Raw genomic sequence first — 24642 nt, 5'->3', positions numbered from 1 at the left:
ATACGGTGGATGCGTCTTAGGAAGGTCATTTGGGCAGCTAGCTGTGTGGGCCGTGATGGTCTAGGCTGGAAAGTTGGAAGACCAGCCGCCAGGCCGATGAAGCGGCTGAAACCGATTTTACTGTGAGTGAGGGAGAGAAGAAAGGCATGACATAGCCCGTGGAGGAGAAGCACCAGAGGCTAGGCTGTGAAGTCACAGAATCAGGTTCCTGATTAGATATGAAAGACTCAAGAGAACAACTTGTAGGTTTCTGACCTGGTCGACTTAGTGGCTGGCAGTGTCCTGTCCCCAGCAGAGAACAAGGGAGGGATTGAGTGTTGCCCTTTGGGATCTTTCCTTAACCTCGGGGACCGCTAAGTTGGATCCGACCTTCTAGAAGTTGGATCTTTGGGTCTGAGGCCCAGGAAAGAGATTGCTGTCGGAAATCAGGATCGAAGCAAGAACGTTGGTAGTATCCGCAGAAAACCTCAGTATGGTGTGGATGGAGCATAGTGAAGAAAGACAAGCAAGACGAAACCAGAAAGACCAGGTCATGGGGAGCTTTCAGCCCCAGAGTTTGCGATTAAGTCATAGGCAGGATTTTTTCCCCACATACTTATTTCCTGAAAGAAATAAGAAACCCTACCTGAATATAGCAGCCATTTGATGCTTAGTAGAAAATGTAGAATTGTGTCAAGTGGGTTCATTTACAAGTGCGGTGTCCCAGCTGACTCGGCTTTGTGCGCCCTCCCCGCCCCCAGCTGCTCGGCGGAGTCAGGCCAGTGTGTGTGCCGACCCCACGTGATCGGGCGTCAGTGCAACGAGGTGGAATCCGGGTACTACTTTACCACCTTGGATCACTACATCTATGAAGCAGAAGAAGCCAACTTTGGGCCTGTAAGTAGGGGGGTGCTGGGTAGATGGGAAAAGCCGGGTCTGGGGGGGCAGTCATGGCATATGCACCTTTACAAAAGTGCATTTTGGTGGTGCATTTTTACCACTCTTGTCAGTGACGGGATCAGGACCAGTGAGCACTCGTGATGGTATGACATTTCTTCACTGGTACTTGGAGTTTGAAATGAATGCCAGGGAGAAAGGCAAACACATCCACTAGATACTGGACTAGCCTTATAGAAGATCTAGAAAATAGCTCGTCACTCCTCGCCTTGCTTATTCCTTTATGCTCATTCCTGGTTCTATCATAGACGGTGTCTCCTAAGCCTTTGGGTCCCATCTCCAATGTCCCAAGACTACCCCAATGACAAAACCAAAAAGAAACCAACTCCTCTTTATACATCAAAAACTTGGACCCTCTACCGAGAAAATGTGACTGCAAAAGATAGGTAGAATGCCTGTAGTTCGGACCTTTGGGTGACTTCAGATTTCTTTAGCTGTTACATTTCCTTGAAATCCATTTCAAGTAAAGCTAGCTACTGTCCCCCTTGTTCTCAGGGGGTCAGCATAGTGGAGCGGCAGTATATCCAGGACCGGATTCCTTCCTGGACCGGAGCGGGCTTCGTCCGAGTGCCCGAAGGGGCTTATTTGGAGTTTTTCATTGACAACATACCATATTCCATGGAGTATGACATCTTAATTCGCTACGAACCACAGGTAAACCTTCCATGGACTACCAGGGGTGGTAGAAATAATCTTATAACAATGGATACAGTTTTTGTGAAATTTGGAGGTTGTGTTAGAATAGAGGAGCCTCTCTGACTTTCTATTCCCAGTGGAAGCAAAAATGGACATTTTTCTCGAATTCAGTTTTGCAAATCTTTAGTGATCCCTCATTAGGCTCTCCGCCTTGCTGAGATGAGACCTAAGGTGGTGATGAGAATGTGTCAGACCCTCTGATTGACCTCACGGCCTGCACGGCCCAGGCTCGGACGCACACCCCACCTTTAATAAAAGGCCAAAGGTGGAAAGGGCAAGGGCAGAGATGTAGACAGTCCTGCATCTTACACCAGCCCAGATGCACCAGCTGCTGCCAAAATGTCCCATGAAGAATGAGTTCTAGGCCTTACAACAGAGATGGAATTTTGACACCAAAGGAAGTGAGGAATGGCGTGAGCAGAGGGATAGTGTTTTGAGAGTGCTTCCTCGTAGCTAGATAAGGACATCATTGGAGATGCTGTTGGTAAGAATGCTGGGATCAGCACATGAGCCTGGACGCTGTATTATAGGGTTTTGGGTAGGGGATTGTCCTGATCAGAGCTGTATTGCCTGATGGTCAGAAAGGGGATTGGGAGAGGCAAGGAGGGCAGGGAGGCTATTCGGTGTCCAGGTGAGATGAGATTAGGGCTGGAGCGGAGACCAGAGCAAAGGAAATGGGAAAGAGGGAAGGGAAATGCAAGTGAGTGTTTTTCATTTAAACTTGGCAAATGACCGATTGGGAGAGGTTTTTATAAACAGACGGGCAGCAGCGGGCCAGTGTGGATGCTCCTTTGGTGGTTTGTTTCTTACTCTAGCTCCCCGACCACTGGGAAAAAGCTGTCATCACAGTGCAGCGACCTGGAAAGATCCCAACCAGCAGCCGATGTGGTAACACTATTCCTGATGATGACAACCAGGTGGTGTCCTTCTCGCCTGGCTCGAGGTCAGTGTGACATGGTTTGCAACTCACAGAACCAGTAGGCAGATTATTGTATTTTTTCTGGTACCTTGCCTTGCAAGTCGTCCAGTTACCATTTCAGAGCCGGAGCCAAACATAGACTCTTGCCTTTCTTCTTTTGCCGTGATCTACGTAGAGCTCGGATGGATGGATGGATGGATTGGATACCTAAACGTTGACTTTGCTTTGGTATTTTTCCCTCTCATTTGGGGGCAGGTATGTGGTCCTTCCACGCCCCGTGTGCTTTGAGAAGGGTGTGAACTACACAGTGAGGTTGGAGCTTCCCCAGTACACCTCCTCCGATAGCGATGTGGAGAGTCCCTACACGCTCATCGATTCCGTAAGTGGAAGGTCACTTCTGAAGTGAAGGTCATGGGGGAAAGGCTGGGCAGAGAGTGTTCATCTGCTTCCCCAGAGGGTTTTATGGAGGGGGTAACATGGAGAGGTTAGGCATGATCATTTTCTCTTGCTTCCAAAGCCACGTGGCTTATTTATTTTAATAAAAATTCTACCCTCTGAAAAGGATTTACTCAAGCGGATTGTTTGTGAAAATAAAAAGAATCTTAGAACTGGCATTCCAAAAGCCATCAGATGATGTAAGGTATATCTAAACTTTTTCTGGCAAGAATATTTAAGAATGGAAAGGATTTCACTGTATTGAATGAGTTGAATTTTTTTCTTTTCCAGAGTCAAAGTAGCGTTTGGGGTTTTGATGAGTTAACTTGCTTTAGTTGATGACGCAGACCCCACCGTAAGAGCTCTTTGCTGTTCTTGATTCTTCACAGCTTGTTCTCATGCCGTTCTGTAAATCACTGGACATCTTCACTGTGGGAGGATCAGGGGATGGGTTGGTCACCAACAGCGCCTGGGAAACCTTTCAGAGATACAGATGTCTGGAGAACAGCAGAAGCGTTGTGAAAACACCAATGACCGATGTATGCAGAAACATAATCTTCAGCATTTCTGCCCTGTTACACCAGACAGGCCTGGGTAGGTATCCCCGACCCTTCTTTCTTGGGGCCAAGAGTACTTGGCATCACGAGGTACACTGGAAGTCATGCCCTGTAGTTCTGTGTGAGCCAGTCAGCAAACGAAGTTTGTGTTTTTTGTTTTTAAAGAATATTTTAGTGATAGAGCACCACTGAAAATGCAATCACATAGGGGAAGGGAAGGAAAAATAAATGGAACCAGAGAGGGAGGCAAACCATAAGAGACTCTTAACTGTAGGAAACAAACGAGGGGTGCTGGAGGGGCGGTGGGTGGGGGAATGGGGTAATTGGGTGATGGATATTAAGGAGGGCACTTGTTGTGATGAGCACTGGGTGTTGTATGCAACTGATGAATCACTAAATTCTACCTCTGAAACTAATGATACAGTATATGTTAACTAAATTGAGTTTAAATAAAATTTAAAAAAAAAAATGCAATCACAACAGCGACTAGGGGCAAAGCCAGAAGGATGCAGCATTTCCAGAGGCAGGTGGGGAGTTGGGGTGGAATCAGGGAGCATCAAATAACAACTGAAATTTGCTTTTCTTCTTGAAAGGTTAGACCACTTCCAAAGGTCACTGGGCTTTTTTCTAAGGTCCTGTGCTAGTTGAGCTTTGAAGGCAAGGGTAGAAAACCTTAATGACCTTCAGAGAAAAACTGCTTTTATCTGCCGACTCCATCTCCTCTTGCTTCCCTCCCATTCATCATAAGGATGACATTGTTTTATCTTTTTAGTTTTATTTTTTTAATTTAAATTCAATTAATTAACATGTCTTATTGGTTTCAGAGGTACAGGTCTGTGGTTCATCAGTCTTACACCCAGTGCTCATTACATCAAATGCCCTCCTTAATGTCCATCACCCGGTTACCCCATCCTCCCACCCGCTTCCTCTCCAGCAACCCTCAGTTTGTTTCCTATGATTAAGAGTCTCATGATTTATCTCCCTCTCTGGTTTCATCTTGTTTATTTTTTTCCTCTCTTTCTCTATGATCCTCTGTTTTGTTTCTTAAATTCCACATATCAGTGAGATCATATGATAATTGTCTTTCTCTGATTGACTTATTTCACTTAGCATAATATCCTCTAGTTCCATCCACATCATTGCAAATGGCAAGATTTCAATTTTTTGATGGCCGCGTAATATTCCATTGTATATATATACACCACATCTTCTTTATCCATTCATCTGTTGATGGACATCTTGACTCTTTCCATAGTTTGGCTATTGTGGACATTGCTGCTATAAACATTGGGGTGCATGTGCCCCTTTGGGTCACTACGTTTGTATCTTTGGGGTAAATACCCAGTAGTGCAATTGCTGGGTCGTAGGGTAGCTCTATTTTCAACTTTCTGAGGAACCTCCATACTGTTTTCCAGAGTGGTTGCACCAGCTTGCATTCCCACCAACAGTGTAGGAGGGTTCCCCTTTCTCCGCATGCTCACCAACATCTGTCATTTCCTGACTTGTTAATTTTAGCCATTCTGACTGGTGTGAGGTGCTATCTCATTGAGGTTTTGATTTGGATTTCCCTGTTGCCGAGCAATGTTGAGCACTTTTTCATGTGTCTGTTGGCCATTTGGATGTCTTCTTTGCAGAAATGTCTGTTCATGTCTTCTGCCCATTTCTTGATTGGATCATTTGTTCTTTGGGTGTTGAGTTTGAGAAGTTCTTTATAGATTTTGGATACTAGCCCTTTATCTGATACGTCATTTGCAAATATCTTCTCCCATTCTGTCGGTTGTCTTTTGGTTTTGTTGACTGTTTCCTTTGCTGTGCAAAAGCTTTTTATCTTGATAAAGTCCCAATAGTTCATTTTTGACCTTGCTTCCCTTGTCTTTGGAGACGTGTCTAGCGGCCAAGGTCACAGAGATTGCTGTCTGTGTTCTCTACGATTTTGATGGATCCCTGTTTCACTTTCACCCATTTTGAGTCTATTTTTGTGTATGGTTTAAGGAAATGGTCCAGTTTCATTCTTCTGCATGTGGCTGTTCAGTTTTCCCAACACCATTTGTTGAAGAGACTATCTTTTTTCCATTGGACATTCTTCCCTGCCTTGTCAAAGATTAGTTGACCATAGAGTTGAGGGTCCGTTTCTGGGTTCTCTATTCTGTTCCATTGATCTATGTGTCTGTTTTTGTGCCGGTACCGTACTGTCCTGATGATTATAGCTTTGTCATAGAGCTTGAAGTCCGGAATTGTGATGCTGCCAGCTTTGCTTTTCTTTTTTCAACCTTCCTTTGGTTCTTTGGGGTCTTTTCTGTGAAAATGTTGATGGCGTTTTGATTAGGGATTGCACCGAATGTGTAGATTGCTCTGGGCAGCATAGACATTTTAACAGTATTTGTTCTTCTAATCCATGAGCACGGAATGTTTTTCTGTTTCTTTATGGAGATGACGTTGTTTTAAACAGGAAGAATGAGCCAAGGTAGTAAAGAGGAGGGATCGGGGCGAGCCCGAGGAAAGGGGTGGTCTGGTTCAGAGCCCGAGTGACTTGCTTCGCTCCTCTCTCTCCCGGGATCGGCTGCTCCGTGTCACGGGTTCTGGCCTCTCTCTCCCTACAGCTTGTGAATGTGACCCCCAGGGCTCACTGAGTTCCGTCTGCGACCCCAATGGAGGCCAGTGCCAGTGCCGGCCGAACGTGGTTGGAAGAACCTGCGACAGATGTGCTCCTGGCACCTTTGGCTTTGGCCCCAGTGGATGCAAACGTAAGTTAATCAGAATTGTAACGTATTCACTGAGGTGAATCTGAGAAATACCGGTGTGGGTTCCGTGGCTCCGGAAGGTGGGGCATCGCTCCACAAACCGATCACCCGAGCACGGGGTGCTTCTCTCTGGGGTGGGTTTGCATTGAAGGAATTTCTCAGGGTGGTTCCCCCGTTGCCTCTTTCTTCAGCTTGTGAGTGCCACCTGCAAGGATCTGTCAACGCCTTCTGCCACCCCATCACCGGCCAATGCCAGTGTTTCCAGGGCGTGAACACTCGGCAGTGTGACCAGTGCCTACCCGGGTACTGGGGCTTCCCGAGCTGCCAGCCCTGCCAGTGTAACGGCCACGCCGATGACTGCGACTCAGCGACGGGGGCCTGCCTGGGCTGCCAGGACTACACCACGGGGCACAACTGTGAAAGGTACGTGCTCACCTCCTCTCCAAAGTAAAGAGAAGGAGATGGTTTTGGGCTGAGCGGACAGCATCTTAGACAAACACAAGGCAGAATGTCTACCAGATTCCAGAAGGCTCGTTCATTTCCGACCAGCTCCGTATTTCCTAGGAACTCATTCCATTACTGGGCGTGCCTTTAGTTGATACCTTCTGTGTGCCGGGCGCCATGTTGGTGCTGGGATACGGCAGAGAACAAACATGAGCTGCCCCCCTTGGAGCGCCATCCGGAGGTCAGCCTAGATCTGGACAGAAATCCTCGGTCTCAGCAGATTCTCACCTAGGATGAGCGTTCTGAAATGTGAATGCCTCATTTGGGTCAAAATAGAAACCACATCCAAATAGAATTTGGCATTTTAGACAACTCTATTTTTTGAAACACTTTCATGCAGCTCCAGCTTCCAGGAGGCCACATAAAATGTGCAAAAGTAGACCTGTTTTCCAGTTAGCAAATTAATTGAATAATTATTACGGATGTAAAGCGCACTACGCTAGATACAGCAAAAGAGGACCTAGAATGTGCCCCTAATAACATTACGGCCAAGCTCAGTAGATAATAATCCACATGATGAAATTACATGCCGACTTAGGCTGTTCATTCCTAATGAAAGATCTGCGACGAGAACTGCTTTTTTTGGAGTAATGGTCTCCACCTTTCATCTCAGTTAACATGCATCCACTCTATCTGGGACTTCTGTTTTTAAAATGTCAGCAAATGCCTCAGTGCAAAAATTGTTCATCAGATGAAAGAGAAATTGCCAGTGGAAATTGAATATATGATCAACTTATGTTGGGAAGACATGCGTGGAAGCAAATATGGGGTTTTCAGCTTTGTGCTAGAGTGCTGTTCAAGAATTTAGAGGTTCCAAGGGTGCCTGGGTGGCTCGGTCCATTAGGCCTCTGCCTTCGGCTCAGGTCTGATCTCAGGGTCCTGGGATCGAGCCCCGTCTCGGGCTCCGGGCTCAGCGGGGAATCTGCTTGTCCCTCTCCCTCTCCCTCTCCCTCTGTGTGCTTTCTCTTTCTCTCTCTCTCTCAAATAAATAAATAAATCTTAAAAAAAAAAAAAAAGAATTTGGAGGTTCCAGTAACTACTCCTTTGAATGAAAGTTATTCCTTTCAAGCACAAAATTGCCTTGTAAGAAGATAATAAGGAAACAGTTATTAATATATTAATGTCATCTCTTTTTTTCTGCATTAAGATTTTCATTATTGTTCTTTGGGAGATGGAGAATGAGTTCAAAAGAGACAGACAGATAAGAAAATGAGATTAAAAAGAACAAGAGGGTGAGGCAGGGAACACAGGTGGTCGTCCACCACGCGGGTGTGAAATCCAGCACGGGCAGTGGGGGGAGCGGGGGCGGGCAATGTGGCATGACCAGCATCCCGTGCGAAGAGCTGGCTTGATATTTGTGACTGTTTGGATTTTATTTGTAAAGCGTTTTGTTTCTTGTAGGAAAATGCGAAAGGGTGTGGGAGGGGAAAAACGTTTAGTCCTACATTTGGATGACAAAAAGTATCTGGGATTCTGTGAGGCAACTTCTCCTCATTCTTTCCTTCATTGCAAGATGATCAGAGTTTCAGTCCTGTGAATTCAAGCAGCCGCTCTGGGCTCAGCTCATTCCCAAGGGGGGGATGGAGGGAGAGGCAGGAAATGAACACTCAGTTTCTATCATGAGGTATTTGGATTTATTTCACCTAGAAGAGCCTTCTAGAAAACTTTCTCAGAACCCGTTGTACAAACTTGCTTCATCTCTGCTGACTTTCCCAGCACATAATTGGAGGACGTGTTCTTGTATCCTGTCTGTGTCTAATTAAATAGAATGTTAATCTCCTCTGAATAGCTTTCCCTTCTCTTTCTTCATCTCCTTCCCCTCTCCCCATTTAAAAAAATATTACCCATTTCAAAAGAAAAAAAGCAAAAATACCCCCCCCCAAAAAAAACCCAAATAACAAAAACCATGACAAACAAAATGAATTGGAAATCCTCAGACCTCAGGTTCAGTTCTGCTTCTAACCTGTTCCATAGCCCTGGGTGAGTTAGCTCACCTCTCCGAGTGTCCAGCCATCTGCTGATAGAATAGGTTGGATTAGATGATCTCCAAAGTTCCTTCACCCTTTGTTACAGGAAGAAAAAGTAACCCCAAATCAACCAGTCATGTTGAGAAATGTTGAAAAGCAGCATCCCATAGTAAAAGAATGCCTTGCTACAAGTCAGGAGGCTGAATTCAAATCCTGGCTCATTACATACTGGCTGTGTGAGCCTTGCAGGTCATTTAACCTCCGTGGGTTCCTGATCTGTAAGGAGAGGAGGTGGGAGTCGGTAAATGACCTCCCTCTTGCCTCTCCTAGTTTGAAACCACCTGACAGACACAGGAGTCCTGCAGCTGGAGAGCGTCCTTATCAGCTTTGTCACTGGTGAAGGCTGGAATGCGGAACAAGCCCCCATGGGCTTGCTAACTCATCACCCCTCCCAGGCAGGGGCAGACAGACAGACAACCACACACTGCCTTCCTGCACCCCCCCCGCCACGCCCACCTCCTTCCCCAGACTCTTTAATGCAAGGCAGAATGCTCAGGGCAGGCGGGCAGGCAGCTGATAGGACAACAGGGGGCAGGTGAGGAGATGTACCTCTTCTTCTGGGGAGGAGTGAGTGAGGGTCCTAATGCAGTGCCCCTGCACGTGTGATCCCCAGACGAGCAGCATCAGCGTCACACGGGAGTGACTAAGTCAGAAATGGAGGGATGAGCCCGGCAGCCTGTTTTAACAAGCCCTCCAAGGGATTCTGATTGGAGCGAACATTGGAGAACCGCCGCCCTCATGGAAAATCTTCCAAGTGGAAATAGGAGGAATGGGGGGTGAATGTTCGTAAGCAGAGAACACGGTTTCTTGGACTCTTTCTTGTAATGGGTTTCTTACAATGGTGGTTCATGGCCCTCTCTCCTCTGGGCCTGATGCAGGTGCTTGGCCGGTTACTATGGCGATCCCATCATCGGGTCAGGAGATCACTGCCGCCCTTGTCCTTGCCCAGACGGTCCCGACAGCGGACGCCAGTTCGCCAATAGCTGTTATCAGGACCCCGTGACTTTGCAGCTGGCTTGTGTCTGTAATCCTGGGCACATCGGTAAGTAAGGTCCAGACTTCCGGAGGAAAGGACATGTCTTTCTGAGTTTTAGTTGTGCATGAAGGAAAAAGATGAAGAGTGCGACAATTTAGTATCATGTTTACCAACCTTAATTAAAACCGAAGGGAACGTGACATACAAAAGATGCTCTTTTCCCTGTTTGGCACGTGGAGTAAATTCTTGAGTGTCGGCGATGATGCTCTAAGAGCAGGAGAGCAAGCGCACTTGAATCCCTTCCCCAGCTCCCGGCAGAAGAGGCTCAACGTGGTGAGGTGGCCACATAGTGGGCAGAAGGAAGAGCAGAACTTCATCCCCAGGCACCTGAATTAGCCAAACTTGATATGTTCTTTGTTGTCGATTACACTCCCAGGCTCTGCCGAGCCTTACGGAGTGGACTTAACTTGTGATCACTCCCTTTCATTTCCTCCTTGATGCCACGGTTTCAGATATTAGTGATGCCTCGCCGTAGTTCAGAAACACTGGCCCAGATTTCAGGCCCTCTTTCCCGCTAATGACATGGTCACCCCGGGCTCGGCCAGGAGCCCAGCACCTCCTGGGCCGGCGCTCTCGGCAGGAGTGTCGGGGGGGCGGGACGTGTCAGTCAGCAAGCCGAACGGCTTGTGCTTGGTCCCTAGGCTCCAGGTGTGACGACTGTGCCCCAGGCTTCTTTGGCAATCCCTCGGACGTGGGGGGCGCCTGTCAGCCTTGCCAGTGTCACCACAACATCGACACGACCGACCCGGAAGCCTGCGACAAGGAGACGGGGAGGTGCCTCAAGTGCCTGTACCACACGGAGGGGGAGCAGTGCCAGGTCTGCCGGTCCGGGTACTATGGGGACGCCCTCCGGCAGGACTGTCGAAGTAAGCTCGGCTTCCCTTCGCCCGCCTTTCGATGATTTCCACCGCCTTCTTCACTGTCGGGGATGTTCTTCTTCGGGTGTCTGTTTCCTCTGGGAAAACACCTGACAAGCTTTGTCTTGGACAAAAGAAGGATGAGATTGACCCTTTCTTTTTGTTACATCCTCGTTTTCTGGCAGGACTGAAGTCTCAAGATGTGGCTCAGTGCCTGAGGGAGGGAACCCAAAGGAAACTGCAGCTGTGTCAGAAATCAGTGCCACCCAATAGAGTGCGTTGATTTTATGTTCTGCCCGTGAACTTGCCACTGGGCCAGGACGTGGAGGTCCTAAGTACCCACTCTGGTCGGCACCTTTCCTCCTGCCGTCGGTGGGTGGAGCCTGCCTGCCTGAGGGGGAGAAGGAAGGAACATCTCTCCAGTGTCTCCTGCAGAATTCCTCCTTTCTCTCTTAGCAGGAGATCAGTCAGCATCTCCTCCTGCGGAGGCCGCGCCCCTAGGCCCCCCTGTTTATACAGACACGTGGGGAATGTGGAGGGTCAGCAGGACTGGTCCTTACCCGCTCGCGGGGCCTCCACCTGCCTTGTCTGACACATCCGTTACTGCTGCTCCCTGCCGAGGGTTTGAAGTCCTGACATCCCAAGTCCCACGGCATATTTTTTTGTTATTTCCAGTTAAGTCCTTAATTTTAACATGATTCGCCAGCAGCTTATTAAAACTCTTGAGTATTTCAGAAATGCTGGTAGGCAAAATGTGTCCTGATCTGCCTGGGAAACGTCAGAACTGTCTACGTTGTAAGAATTTCTGAAGAACAGCAGTTTTAGTGGGGTTTTTCTGGTTTTGTTGTTTTGGTTTTTTGTGTGTTTTTGTTTTGTTTTTATTTTTGTTTTTTGTTTTTGGGGTTTTTTTTAAATCATTTCCATTCCTTTCCCTCTTTTTTTTTTTTTTTTTTTTAATTTTTTTTTTTTTTTAAGATTTTATTTTTTTATTTGAGAGAGAGAGAATGAGAGAGACAGCACATGAGAGGGGGGAGGGTCAGAGGGAGAAGCAGACTCCCCGCCGAGCAGGGAGCCCGATGCGGGACTCGATCCAGGGACTCCAGGATCATGACCTGAGCCGAAGGCAGTCGCTTAACCAACTGAGCCACCCAGGCGCCCCATCCTTTCCCTCTTTTTTAAGATTTTATTTATTTATTTGACAGAGAGAGACAGAGAGCACAAGCAGGGGGAGCTACAGAAGGAGAGGGAGAAGCAGGCTCCCCACTGAGCAGGGAGCCCAATGCAGGGCTCGATCCCAGGACCCTGGGGTCCTGACCTGAGCTGAAGGCAGACGCTTAACCGACTGAGCCACCCAGGCGCCCCCGTTCCTTTCCCTCTTGTTTGCATCTCCAGGCCAAAACCTGGGGAGGGCCGATCTTAGCCATTAGAACGTAGCTAACTTCCGTATCATCTGCGTATTTCACGGATTCTAGGAGCTTGTTGAGTGTAAGTAAATGGGATCGCACCGTTCGTTTCCAGAGTGTGTCTGCAATACCCTGGGCACGGGGCAGGAGCACTGCAACGGCTCCGACTGCCGGTGCGACAGAACCACGGGCCAGTGCCTGTGTCTTCCCAATGTGCTCGGGCAGAACTGCGACCGCTGTGCGCCCGACACCTGGCAGCTGGCCAGCGGGACCGGCTGTGACCCGTGCGGCTGCGATCCCGCTCATTCCTTCGGGCCGTCGTGCAACAAGGTGAGGCGCTGTGGCCGGGGACGAGGCCGTGTGGCGTGAGGACTCCCCTTTAGGAGTCCGGGGTGGGGGGTGGCGAGCCCATTCGGTGGCTTTGCCCCAGTTAGAGGAGGGCCCCCCACCTCCTCGCGGCCAGGGCGCGAAGCCCGGCTACCACAACACCGACCGGGGGTCAGGCCCCCCCATCAGGATGCACAGGTGTGTGCTGTTTTTCATCCACACCTGGCTGCTGCCGAACCAGACTCCCTGCTTAGCGATACGGCCTGAAAGGAAGCACGTGGCCATATCAGCACGGTAAGTTGTGCTCTTGCTTCCTGACACACCCTGAGAGCGACGTGTCCCCACGGCAGGCGCGTCGCAGGAGGCCTAGGCTCACTGGTGGCGTGTGAAGAAACCCGCACATGAAGCGTGACGTGCTCTGGCCCTTTCCACCGCTCGTTGCTGGAGAGCAGTCAGAGGCCGGCAGGGGCCCTGGGCACCCGGGGGGCGGGGGGGACGTCAGAGCCCGAGGGGGCTTCTCTGCTTGAGTCCCGCGCCCGCCGGCCCGTGTGACCGGGCTGTGTCTTGTGGCCGCAGTTCACGGGACAGTGTCAGTGCATGCCCGGCTTCGGAGGCCGCACCTGCAGCGAGTGCCAGGAGCTCTTCTGGGGAGACCCCAACGTGGAGTGCCGAGGTGAGCCGCGGGTGTTCTCGGGGGGCGCCGGGCGGGCCGGAGGCAACACACGTGTGCCGCAGCTCTTTGTACCGGGGAGTTGGTTTGTAGGTCTCGTGACAAAAGCAGTTCGAGCTCATTGTTCAGAGAACAATCTAACAGATCCTGCCCCATGGAAGGGCAGGTCGTAAAGGGCGAGCTGCTGACTTCCAGCTCCATCCCCCGAGGGAGGGCGGTAGGGGAGTCTTTGTCTCTGCACAAGGGCATGCATGCACCATGAAGACACACGGAATGGCTTTTTCACATGCTTTTGACCCAATGGGCTCATCTTAATGACCTCGTTCTGCAAACTGATTTTTCCCCCTCCCGTGAACAGTACCTTGTGGCCGGCTTCCTTGTCAGCACACGCAGAGTTAAATGTGGTTCTGGTCGGCTCGTGTGGTTCCAGTGTGTCCGGTAGACTCTGCTGATAGTTAAGGCCCTCGGCGCATGTGCGGTAGCATGCTGTCCCCACCGGTGGGAACCGGAGGGCCATATCCCAGCATCGCTCTGCACAACAGAGGAGGAGGTGACAGGAGCCCCAAGTCTGTTAAATGTGAATAAAAGCCAGATTTTCACTTAGGCTTATGACAAACAGGAGTATGAGGGAAAACTTGACGACTTCTTCAGAAGAAAAACTTGTTAAAATCATGTGGATCGTAAGGATTGCTTAATTCTCGTGCTGTTGCAGTTTTGGTTTTGACCTGCCAGGTATTTTTTCGGATCTTAAAGCAAAAGCATTTGTAGGAAGGATTTTCATAGACTGCTTCTATTCTGGTGTACTAGTCTTTCTTTCCTGCTTGGGTTGTCTTCCCCACTTTTCAAGCTTATAAGTACAGATAACTATCTTTGCAGTTTTTTAACCGTTCTTCTATGTATTTTCCTTGTGACACATCTGAAATGATCAGTCCCTATTGGACTCTAAATAAAAAGTGAGCTTTTTCTTTTTTGGAGACAGCTGTGGCAAGAAATGATACAGAGCTTCAAGCACTGAGTATCTCCTATCAAAGATGAGAAACAGAGATACTACGTGTTCCTTCAGAGTCCACCCATCTGTTCCTTAACAGGGGGGCAAACTTCAGTGGACAAGGCCTGAATACAAGACATATGATCTGTTATTTCAGTGAAGGCTTAGCCAGAAGGGTTTGTACCAACATCTCAGGTGAAGGTTTGTTCCACAGAAATGATTACAGTGTGGATGAGCAGGTGCTCCTTCCTTCATCGGCCATTAGTCCAGATGTTGGTTTTTCATGGGATCTCATTTTCTCATTTCCACGAGAAGGTCTGCGACATTCAATGGGATGCCTGCTCCAGGCTGTCTCCCGCAAGTAACATCCTGTTTAAAATAGGGTTTCTCCGGGGCTCCAATCACTCTCCTGGCAGATTCCTCAATCTTGTAATGCCCCAAGGGCTTGACTTGCTCCAGATAATGGTTCTATCATCGCTTATAGCCCGATTCCACCAGCATGTGTCATTGGCAAAATAGCTTTGGCCACCAAAGCTTGCTGACCTTTCGCTCCATCTCAGCTTTGTGAGCATGAAAAGCCCGTTCCCCGAGTTAGTCAATCAGAGAATTGTTCATTTAGTGCTCAGAACTTTACCCCTCACCCTTTTATCCTCAAACTTTCAGCTCTAAATCTGCTAGAGCAATTGTGGCTTATAGGAACAGTATCAGCTTGTTCTGGTCAAAAGTTAGATCATGTTTTAGCAACTTTGCAAAGAGGGAAATCCATGGCATCCGTGTCCACCAACTACTTTGTGGTATCCAGAAAAAATGTCAGCCTGTTACATAAGAAACTGTTGGGACCCAAATGTTTTTGACGACCTGGGCGAACTGGAGAAAGCTCCTAACCTGCAAAGTTTCCAGAGACAGAATCGGGACTTAGCCATGGGGAGGTCATGGCCGCCACTGGGCCTTGTGTGAACAGGATGGCAGCGAGGCAGGGCTAGTATGATCGGATGAGGCAGGGCCAAAATGCAGCAGCACATGGAGATCAGGGCCCTGGAGGAACTGGAATATGGTCACAAATGGAAATGGGGGGACAGGGTCCGACAATGAGCAGGGACGAGAACAGGTGTCATCCAAAATCAGATGCAACCATGGGGAAAGAATGGGACTACTTTTCTTAAGAATAGGTAATTAATTGCCCAATGGTCTTCAATGTCAAGTCTTCCAGGGCACAGATTGAGACTTTCTGGTGCCATTTGGTAAACAGCATGCTTCCAGGAAGGCTTAAGGTCATAGCGAAGTTTTCTCCTTATGGAAAAAAATGTAGTTGTGTGAAAGACAAATGAATGGAGCCTCAGACTTATGACTTGTTGAATGTTCCTATTGTCCAGGCGGGTTGGGGCTCTTGGCCAGTCGTCCAAGTCTGAACAAGCCCACCACTGTGCTGGGGATGGAGAGAATCCCATCCACCCACCAGTGAACGTGCCGGAGAAAACCTCAGCTCCAAGCTCTCCATTGTGCTCTTTGGGAGTCAAAGGGTCACACGAGGAATCTTTCTGTTGATTCATAGATAGCAAAGGGAGGGCCTCTGGCTGTTGGAAAAGGCCAGTGTCTCTTAAATCAGCACAAATGGGAAATGTGGGCCATAGGTGAGAGGCCCATCATGCTTATTTCTCATTTCAAATTGTTTTTAATAGAGAAATGAAGTGCATTCCTTTGCTCAGACTTGAATTTTTAAGACACTTATATTCTTTTCTCAGGCTGGGATTCGTTTACCGCTACCCACCTTATTCTTTATTTGCAGCATGACTTGGGAAATCAGATTTAATTCGATTCTTTAGAGGGCCACAAATACTCTTGTTAGTAGAGGGAAGGCTTATCTTACATGATCCTAATCACAGCACGTGTGTCCCCTGCAGGGCAGTCCCGGCCAGGCCAGGGGCGGGCAAACCCAGCCCACTGCCTGTGCGGTGCGTTTGTGTCTGATCTGTGGCCCGCAAAGCCTAACTATGTCCTGTCCAGGCCTTTATAGAGAAAGTTTGATGAGCCAGGGGGCTCATTTCTGCAAGTGAAATCATTACTTCCCACCTTTCGTCCCCAGACGGAAGTTAGCAAGGCCAAAGAAATAAATAAATAAAATGGTGGGACTGAGGAGGTAGAGAATTTAAAGCAAAATCACATTCCTTTTTTAAAGATTTTATTTATTTGAGAGAGAAAGAGAGCATGAGCAGGGGGAGGGGCAAAGGGAGAGGGAGAAGCAGGCTCCTCTCCGAGCAGGGATCCCAATGTGGGGCTCGATCCCAGGACCCTGGGATCGTGACCTGAGCCAAAGGCAGATGCTTAACCAACTGAGCCACCCAGGTGCTCCCAAAATCACATTTAAATATTGAAAAGAAGAGCCGTATGTACCCCAGTGTTCATAGCAGCAATGTCCGCAGTAGCCAAACTGTGGAAAGAGCTGAGATGCCCTTCAACTGATGACTGGATAAAGATGTGGTCCATATATACAATGGAATATTACTCAGCCATCAGAAAGGATGAATACCCAACTTTTACATCAACATGGATGGGACTGGAGGAGATTATGTTAAGCGAAATAAGTCAAGCAGAGAAAGACAATTATCATATGGTTTCACTTATTTGTGGAACATAAGGAATAACATGGAGGACATTAGGAGAAGGAAGGGAAAAATGAAGGGGGGATATCGGAGGGGAAGACGAACCATGAGAGACTATGGACTCTGAGAAACAAACTGAGGGTTCTAGAAGGAAGGGGGGTGGGGGGATGGGTTAGCCTGGTGATGGGTGTTAAGGAGGGCACGTACTGAATGGAGCACTGGGTGTTATACGCAAACAATGAATCCTGGAACACTACATCAAAAACTAATGATGTATGGTGACTAACATAACATAATAAAATTAAATTTTAAAAATCACATTTAAGAGACTAGAAAATTTAAATTTCCCTTACAGTAAAGTAGAACTGCCTAGGTAGAGGATCCGTGAAACTTTGGGCAGTAGAGCTAATCCTAGAGTCCCTACTCTGAGGCAGGGTCCATGATAGAATAACCCCGTTACCTGATTGTAGGACATAGTACTTTCTCCAGGCAGGCTGGATACCAGCACAGAGCCGAGCGTGCACTCGGCCTCATGGGGTGGGGACCCAGCAAAGAAGCATGGCCCCCTGGGCACCAGGCTCTGGCAGGCCCCGTGAGGAAATGGCGCACGTAGGGTAACCTGATGGCAAGAAGCAGGAAGAGAGGGGTATAGACCTTTCCAACTGTCCCAGGAGGACCAGATCCATAGGAACTGGAGTCATGCAGCAAGGTTGCATGGAAAAGGTTAGCTGTAGGGGCCGTTTGCACTTGTGTGTGTGCTGAGCACTTGTAGGGATGTTAAATACATATTCTTGCTTTTATCCTTACAACTAATCATCTATGAGGATAAATATAACCTCCGCTTCACAGCTGAGAAATCTTAGGCTCAGAGGAGTTAAGTGACTTGCCCAAAAACCGCAGGTGAGGGCCGAGCTGGGCTCTGAAGCCAGGCCTGTGTGGCCCAATGTCCCTGTTCTTTCCACAGGCCTGGAGGGTCCTTGATGACAGGTTTTTATTTTTTTTAAAGATTTTTTTTATTCAGGGGCACCTGGGTGGCTCAGTCAGTTAAGCGTCTGCCTCCGGCTCAGGTCATGATCCCAGGGTCCTGGGATCGAGCCCCGCATCGGGCTCCCTGCTCCATGGAAAGCCTGCTTCTCCCTCTCCCACTCCCCCTGCTTGTGTTCCCTCTCTTGCTGTGTCTCTCTCTGTCAAATAAATAAATTAAAAAAAAAAAAAAGATTTTCTTTATTCATTTGACAGAGAGAGAGAGCAAGCACAAGTAGGCAGAACCAGAGGGAGAGGGAGAAGCAGGCTTTCTGCAGAGCAGGGAGCCCGATGCAGGGCTCGATCCCAGGACCCTGGGACCATGACCTGAGCTGGAGGCAGATGCTTAACCGACGGAGCCCCCCAGGCGCCCCAGATGACAGGTTTTGAGAGAGGAATTCTTGCCCTGGCTAGAGGTCAATAAGGGCAACATGCAGCATGACTTGGGGAATCAGATTTAATTAGATTCTCTAGAGGGCCACAAATACTCTTGTTAGTAGTGGGGGGTGGGGGCGCCCTCAGGAAACCATGTACTGGGGACCCATGGGGGCGATTCGGTTTCACTAGACTATGGAAGCCTTGACTGCCAGGCCTTCAGTTGTTGGAGGGGCCTGGAGGAGGAGCGGGACGGATGGAAAGAAAGCAGGAAGTTAAACCTACTGATTAAGAGGCACACAGGCTAATGTTTCCTGTTCTGGGATTGACTTGCTAGTGTTTTCTTCTAGGCCTCAATATCTGTAAATTGGGTGCATTATTCTTCATGTACTAGCTCTTAGAGATCATGTTTTTAAACGATGAGAAAATTTAGTAGAAACAAAGGAAACCTACTGACCGCATAGCCGAGAATGTATGTGCAGGGGAAGGTGGAATTCTTAATGGCTCATGACAGTCATTACGGGTTCATTTTTAAAATGCTAGTCTTCATCTTCATGACTTGTTCATCTTAAAGATCAGGCCACAACTTTTGCTAAATACTTTCTTCTTTTCAAGAGAAAGTTTTCGATCCTCTGCCAGAGAATCCCATTTCTTGAAGCAGGCTGAGCTGTCGGTCCACTTAGACCCCTAGCCCTTCCTCTGAAGAGAGGAGAACAACCACTGGCCTCGTCAGAGACCATGGGCATAGTTTGTAAGTTTTAGATCCCAGCGAATGTGAGCTGGGATTGGAGGGTCTCCTTCATAATTTCAGTGTCCGTGACGTTTTCAGTTGTCAGGTGAGAACCAACCTTTCTGCTTCAGCGGGAAGTACTTTTGGGGGGGGTGTCTTTGTACAAAGTGGTACACGTGGGCCTTCCCATGTTTGCGTCCCAGGCGTCCCCAGGAGAGGAGCAGTTCTGGAAGCACGTGTCCACGGGAGCTTAGCGGTTTCCCCCACTTCAGTTTGAAAACCTGATACAGTGTAGTCCTTTGGTGACCTTCCAGAGAAAGTTCAGGCTGGAAGTGTTCAGTGATGAAACTGCAGTCCAGCCATCTGTGAAATTTGACTCTACTTTTTCAGTTAGAGGAAAGGGGTGTTGGTTAGCTTAGCTAACCCGGTCCTGTCTTCTGGAGAGAGCCGGAGCTCTGCCTGCCCTTGGAGCGCTGGCCCGGACTTCTCTCCACAGAGGAGAAAGCCTTCACGGGAGTGCACCTGCCTTTTAAATCCTACAGTTTGGGGCCCGTGTTCGCCCCCTCAAAGATGCCCCTGACAGAATGAGAGTAAGAAAATGAAAAATTATTAGAGAAATTAAAAAATGGACCCATCCCTTGCCCCAAGTATGAATCCAGTGAGAACCTTTTTAGGACTGAATTAATGTGTGCCTTTGCATTATCTATGGGAAAGAAAGAATTTTCTAACCAAACTAAATGTGCCCCATCTGCCTCAGTTGTCCCAAACCTAGGAGAGAGAATCAAGTAGGCACAGGTCTCCTGGGCCACCTAGGCCCCACATGGCTCTGCTCACTGGGGCCAGCAGGGCCGAAGCAGACTGAGCAATCCCATTGTTTACAAATGGCGTCATGCATTCCTCTTCTTACATAGGTCATTAGGGTCGTGCGTCAGCCCGCACTGGCCTACGCCCAAAGTCATGACTGCGGCAGCTCCACTCTTTGAAGGATGAACACACACACATTCTCCACCAACCCCCCGCCCCGCCCCCTCCTTCCCTTCCCCATTCTCGCCCTCCCCCCCTTCTCTCTCACCCCTACAAGCACACATTAACATACAAAAGGAAGGCTAGAACAGCTGGGGAACTAACAGAGGGTCAGCAAGCACTTGGCAACTGTTAGAAATGCAAATTCTCAAGTCCCACCCAGACCTACGGATTCGGATTCGAATGTGAGGGGACGGGAGGAGGGAAGCAGTCTGTGTTTCGTGGACCCTCCAGGTGATCCCGATGTACGCCCAAGTGTGACAGGCTAGGACCTAGATGACCCACGTAACTTCTAGCTTTCTGAAAGATGACCGAATTTTACCAAACGACATCGGAAATCCATTCCTAAAGTGTAAACAGTGTAAACTCTTCATCATCAAATTTCTTACTGTTCTTCTGATCCTCAGAAACTGTTGAAAGCAGCAGTTTCTGACACCTTTCCCATTATTTCTCTTGGGTGTCTCCCACTATTCCACTGGGGAAAGAGTCTGTGGTCAAATGAGTTTGGGATACAACTGGGTAAAAACGACACGAAACGAGGTTTCTCCTGCCGAACTCCTCTGAGCCTTCAATGTGCTGATGTTTGTTTGGAATCTTCCAGAGGAGAATGTCTTTCTTTGCTGAACTTACTGATCACAGAACCCTTCTCTCCAGGAACATGTCCTAGAAATAACGGTGCAGGGAACACGCTTGAAGTGATTCACAGCTCGCTCAAGCTGCTCCCTGACTCGTAAGAATGACCCCAAAAGCATAGGAAAAATCAAAGTGCCAGAAGTGCCTGGAAAGAAACAATATGCATAAGGAAAAAAAAGTTTAGTTTTGAAAACCCAAGGCATGAAGGGAATGCTATGTTTTCAACCCAAAAGTTGAAGACTGGAATATTCCATAGTTTAAATCTTTGAAAAAAATCATGATGTTATTGGCAAGTATACAAAGATAAACAGAAGGCCATGACAGCTCTTTGTTTCCCAGAGGAAATGTGCTCAGGCTTCGCTCTGGGCAGCAAACTACCAGACACTTGCCGGACTGAAAGTCATGATGATGAAACTGTCCGTCGAGCGCTCACTATGAACTGGACATTCCTCTGAGCACTTTGGAATTAAGCTATTCCGTATCCTGAAAGCGAGCCTATGGGGTAGATACAGTTATTACCCCATCTTACAGATGTGAAGTCAGTGACTCGGTTTCCTCAGTGCACAGCTCAGGGTTGCATAGCTGGGGGGTGGGGAAGGCAGGATGGGCAGCCGCCAGGCAGTGGAGCCTTCTCACCCCACCGCTGCACTCCTCAGACCTGCTGCCCGGGCGCGGGGAGGCCAGTGGCCAAGGAAGGCAATGAGGGATTAAACTAGCAATAGAAGGCGGGCTGTGGCAAGGGTCACAGGAACGGACGACAGGCGCATCTCTCTGGGTTTAGAGGGTAGAGGCTAGTGAGCAAATCTCAGGACCATCAGTGAAACTGGTTCTGGAAGATGTTTCCTTAGAAAGACTTTCGGAGACCAAGAGCAGCTGTTGACTCAAGACGGTTTTACAACACTATCTGAGAGCATGAATGTGTTGTGTTTTGCCACAGTCAAAATTACGTTTTTAGGAGGATGATTTTTTTTTTTAAGTTTTTTTTATTAACATATAATGTATTATTTGTTTCAGAGGTACAGGTCTGTGATTCAACAGTCTCACACAATTCACAGTGCTCACCATAGCACATACCCTCCCCAATGTCCATCACCCAGCCACCCCATCCCTCCCACCCCCCACCACTCCAGCAACCCTCAGTTTGTTTCCTGAGACTAAGAGTAGGAAGATGATTTTGTTTTAGTGGGGTATGTAAATGTCCCTTGCGTGCCTGTACTGAAAATGAAGTTAGAACCTCAGTTGGCAAAGACTGTTGAGCACCAGTGAACCCTGTGCTTGGTGCTGAGAATGGAAACAGTGGTTTCAGATGGACTCCTACCCTTGGAATCCTTGGGGAAATAATATATTTGTTTTGCGGGGGGGGGGGCTTTTTGATATTTTTTATATCCCCCACCTTTTCCCCGAAAGGATTTAAGGCCAGAGATATTTGTACGGGCCTTTTGTTTTTCAGACACTATACAAATACTGTGAAATATCAAGTGTTGATATAAAAATAAGTTAATCCCGGGGCACCTGGGTGGCTCAGTGGGTTAAGCGTCCAACTCTTGACTTTGGCCCAGGTCAGGATCTCAGGGTTGTGACACTGAGCCCGGTGACCGGCTCCACACTCAGTCAGTTGGCTTGAGGTTCTCCCTCTCCCTTTGCCCCTCCCCCCCAAAATAAATAAATAAATCCTTAAAAAAAATAAGTTAATCTCCTGCAATTTGGGGCTCTAAGCCAGGATTCAATGGCACAGGCATTGTGATAAGTAATGTGAGCCAAGGTCCTTTACCAGTTGGTTCTGGCTAAGATGCCAGCCCGGTCGGGCCAGTGAGAAGTTGGGGCTGATCGGCTCCCGGGTTCCTTCTCTCACTTCTGACATTTCCTGAGCCTGTGCTCGTAGCGCTGGGGCTGGTTTTCACAGTGGCAGATACCTACACGCTATACTTCATTGAAAGCCTTTAAACTAGATACTTAGAATGCCTGTGACTTCATTGTCATTGAGTTTTCTTTTTATCAAGTTTGTTGCATTTCAGCAAGTATTCGCCATTCTGTTTGGTGACCAGGTCGGGTGAGGGATGTTAGGAGTTGTCCCTTAGTGTCGTCAGGATGTCACCTGAGTTGTCTGCACTGACAGCATCTGTGGGGAAGTCAAAGTCAAAGGGAGGCAGAGGTGGGCCAGAGTTTAAGAGCACAGACTGGAGTTGCAATAGGCTGAACTTGAATCCTGGCCCAGCCATTTCCTGGCTGTAAGACTTGGGGCAAGTCACCTCTCCCGTAAGGTTCAGTGACACGGCGCATGTAAACCATTTCTGCAACACCAGGCACGATAAGTGTCACCCTAAAAAAATTACTAGTGTTACTGTTACTAAGCGGTTATCGAGTGTCCAGGTAATGCCTGGACTGGAGGACGCCGCCGCTCTAGTCTCTCCGAGCCTTTGGTAGACACGTGACTGCGGCTTCTGCATGCCGAGTCTTGTCGCGGAGGTCTGTGATCTGGTGGATCACCAGTGCTGTTTCCCTTCCAGCCTGTGACTGTGACCCCAGGGGCATTGAGACACCACAGTGTGACCAGTCCACTGGCCAGTGCATCTGCGTCGAGGGGGTCGAGGGTCCACGCTGTGACAAGTGCACGCGCGGGTACTCGGGGGTCTTCCCCGACTGCGCTCCCTGCCACCAGTGCTTTGCTCTCTGGGACGTGATCATCGCCGAGTTGACCAATCGGACCCAGAAGTTCCTGGAGAAAGCCAAGGCCTTGAAGATCAGCGGTGTGATCGGGCCATACCGGGAGACGGTGGACTCGGTGGAGAAAAAAGTCAATGAGATCAGAGACATCCTGGCCCAGAGCCCCGCCGCGGAGCCGCTGAAAAACATTGGGGATCTCTTTGAGGAAGCGGAGTAAGTAGTCCCTGAGCCAGGGAAGGCGCTCACAGTATTGTTTCAACCTGCTGAGAGATGCCCAGGCGTGGTGCCTCCATCAGAAGGCGTGGTGTGCCCTGTGAGTGAACTCGGAGGCCGGGTCATTGGCTTTCCAGCAGTCTTCACTCTGGGCATTTGGGCGAGTGAACACTGACCAAATTGCAGAGGCTGCAGAATAGACTGTGTGCGGGTCCCGTTCAGCGCTCCTCTTTGCGAACGGTGCTCCGAGCTAGTAGAATGGCAAGGACATTGGCTTCGGAGACAGAGGCTCCGTAAATGAGCCGTAGCTTGGTTAGTTGCTAGGCTTGAGAATTTGAATGACTCACTTAGGCTGCGTCTCTCTCTTCCCTCCTCCGGAGGAGGGGAAGGCAGTATTTACCTTTACCTTACAGAGCAGCAGAAGGATTGATCTGTGAAATGATAGTGTAATTGCCAAAAACACGATGAATAGAAGTCGTCGTTCCTACGCTTTGCTCCTAACCAGGAAATCCATTCCCACAGCAAGACCCCTGCTGCCAAGTCCTTCCTGCAGCTCCGCCGCCGCTTGGCTAGAGCAGTGCTCCCCTCTGTAATTAGAACAAATTCTCCTCAGTGAAAAATTCTCCTCGTAGCCCTTCTCCGGGTTATCCTCTCTGCCTGGTGTCTATTTTGCCAGTGAAAGCAGAGAGAACTGAGCTCTGAGTGATGCTCAACTTCTCGGGGCTCATTTTTCGACCATTTCTCCTGCTCCCAAACACCCCCACTCCCTTCCCACATTTTCTGTGTGAAGGGACGGGAATCAGCCTCTCTAGGAAGCCAGACGGACTTTTCATCTCCACACTGTGAGCAGCAAGCTGCAAGGGATCAGCTGACATGCGCTCAGGCACCTTGTGGGAGGCCCTTCCTGGACCTTCTAGATTTCAAGTAGCTGGTCCCTTGGTTTCAGGCCGGAGGTTTCATGTCCAAGACCATGGGGTGGCCCAGAGTGCTGGGAAATGTCTGATGCGGCGATAGCGCATTTAATGAGGAATCTTAGCTCATTAGAGTTCTGGACGGTGCACAGCTCAGTCTCCTAACACGTAGCGATAACAAGTTCTGGAAGGCTGTGGTCCAAGCACAAGCCCATTTAGGACCTGATTCTTGGCCTTGGTCTCACGCACCCAAGGGAGAAACTCAAGCTGGGTGTCCTTTGAGAGCCTGCCAGAGGAGGGATTACATTCCCGAAATGGCTCTGTTGCTCCCCTCACTAGTCCTCTAATTGGAGAGATTGTAATCATCCCAGGGA

At 48.8% G+C, this 24642-nt stretch overlaps 1 protein-coding gene across 2 annotated transcripts in view; it reads left to right on the top strand.

Moving 5' to 3' along the window:
• LAMB1 (laminin subunit beta 1) overlaps nucleotides 1-24642 on the top strand; it is a 71136-nt gene that overhangs the window by 33213 nt on the left and 13281 nt on the right. For both annotated transcript variants that reach the window (XM_032402395.1, XM_032402394.1), the window contains exons 14-25: nucleotides 741-876; nucleotides 1432-1590; nucleotides 2448-2575; nucleotides 2807-2930; nucleotides 3376-3580; nucleotides 6144-6287; nucleotides 6476-6707; nucleotides 9694-9857; nucleotides 10493-10717; nucleotides 12227-12441; nucleotides 13015-13111; nucleotides 22988-23357. In XM_032402395.1, coding sequence (XP_032258286.1) covers nucleotides 741-876; nucleotides 1432-1590; nucleotides 2448-2575; nucleotides 2807-2930; nucleotides 3376-3580; nucleotides 6144-6287; nucleotides 6476-6707; nucleotides 9694-9857; nucleotides 10493-10717; nucleotides 12227-12441; nucleotides 13015-13111; nucleotides 22988-23357 — 2199 coding nt within the window. The remainder of the gene's footprint in view (nucleotides 1-740; nucleotides 877-1431; nucleotides 1591-2447; nucleotides 2576-2806; nucleotides 2931-3375; nucleotides 3581-6143; nucleotides 6288-6475; nucleotides 6708-9693; nucleotides 9858-10492; nucleotides 10718-12226; nucleotides 12442-13014; nucleotides 13112-22987; nucleotides 23358-24642) is intronic.

Source organism: Phoca vitulina, unplaced genomic scaffold, assembly GCF_004348235.1.
Source record: "Phoca vitulina isolate PV1807 unplaced genomic scaffold, GSC_HSeal_1.0 scaffold4, whole genome shotgun sequence".
NCBI lineage: Eukaryota > Metazoa > Chordata > Mammalia > Carnivora > Phocidae > Phoca > Phoca vitulina.
Note: the sequence above shows the minus strand (reverse complement) of the source record. Positions and strands in the feature narration are given on the sequence as shown.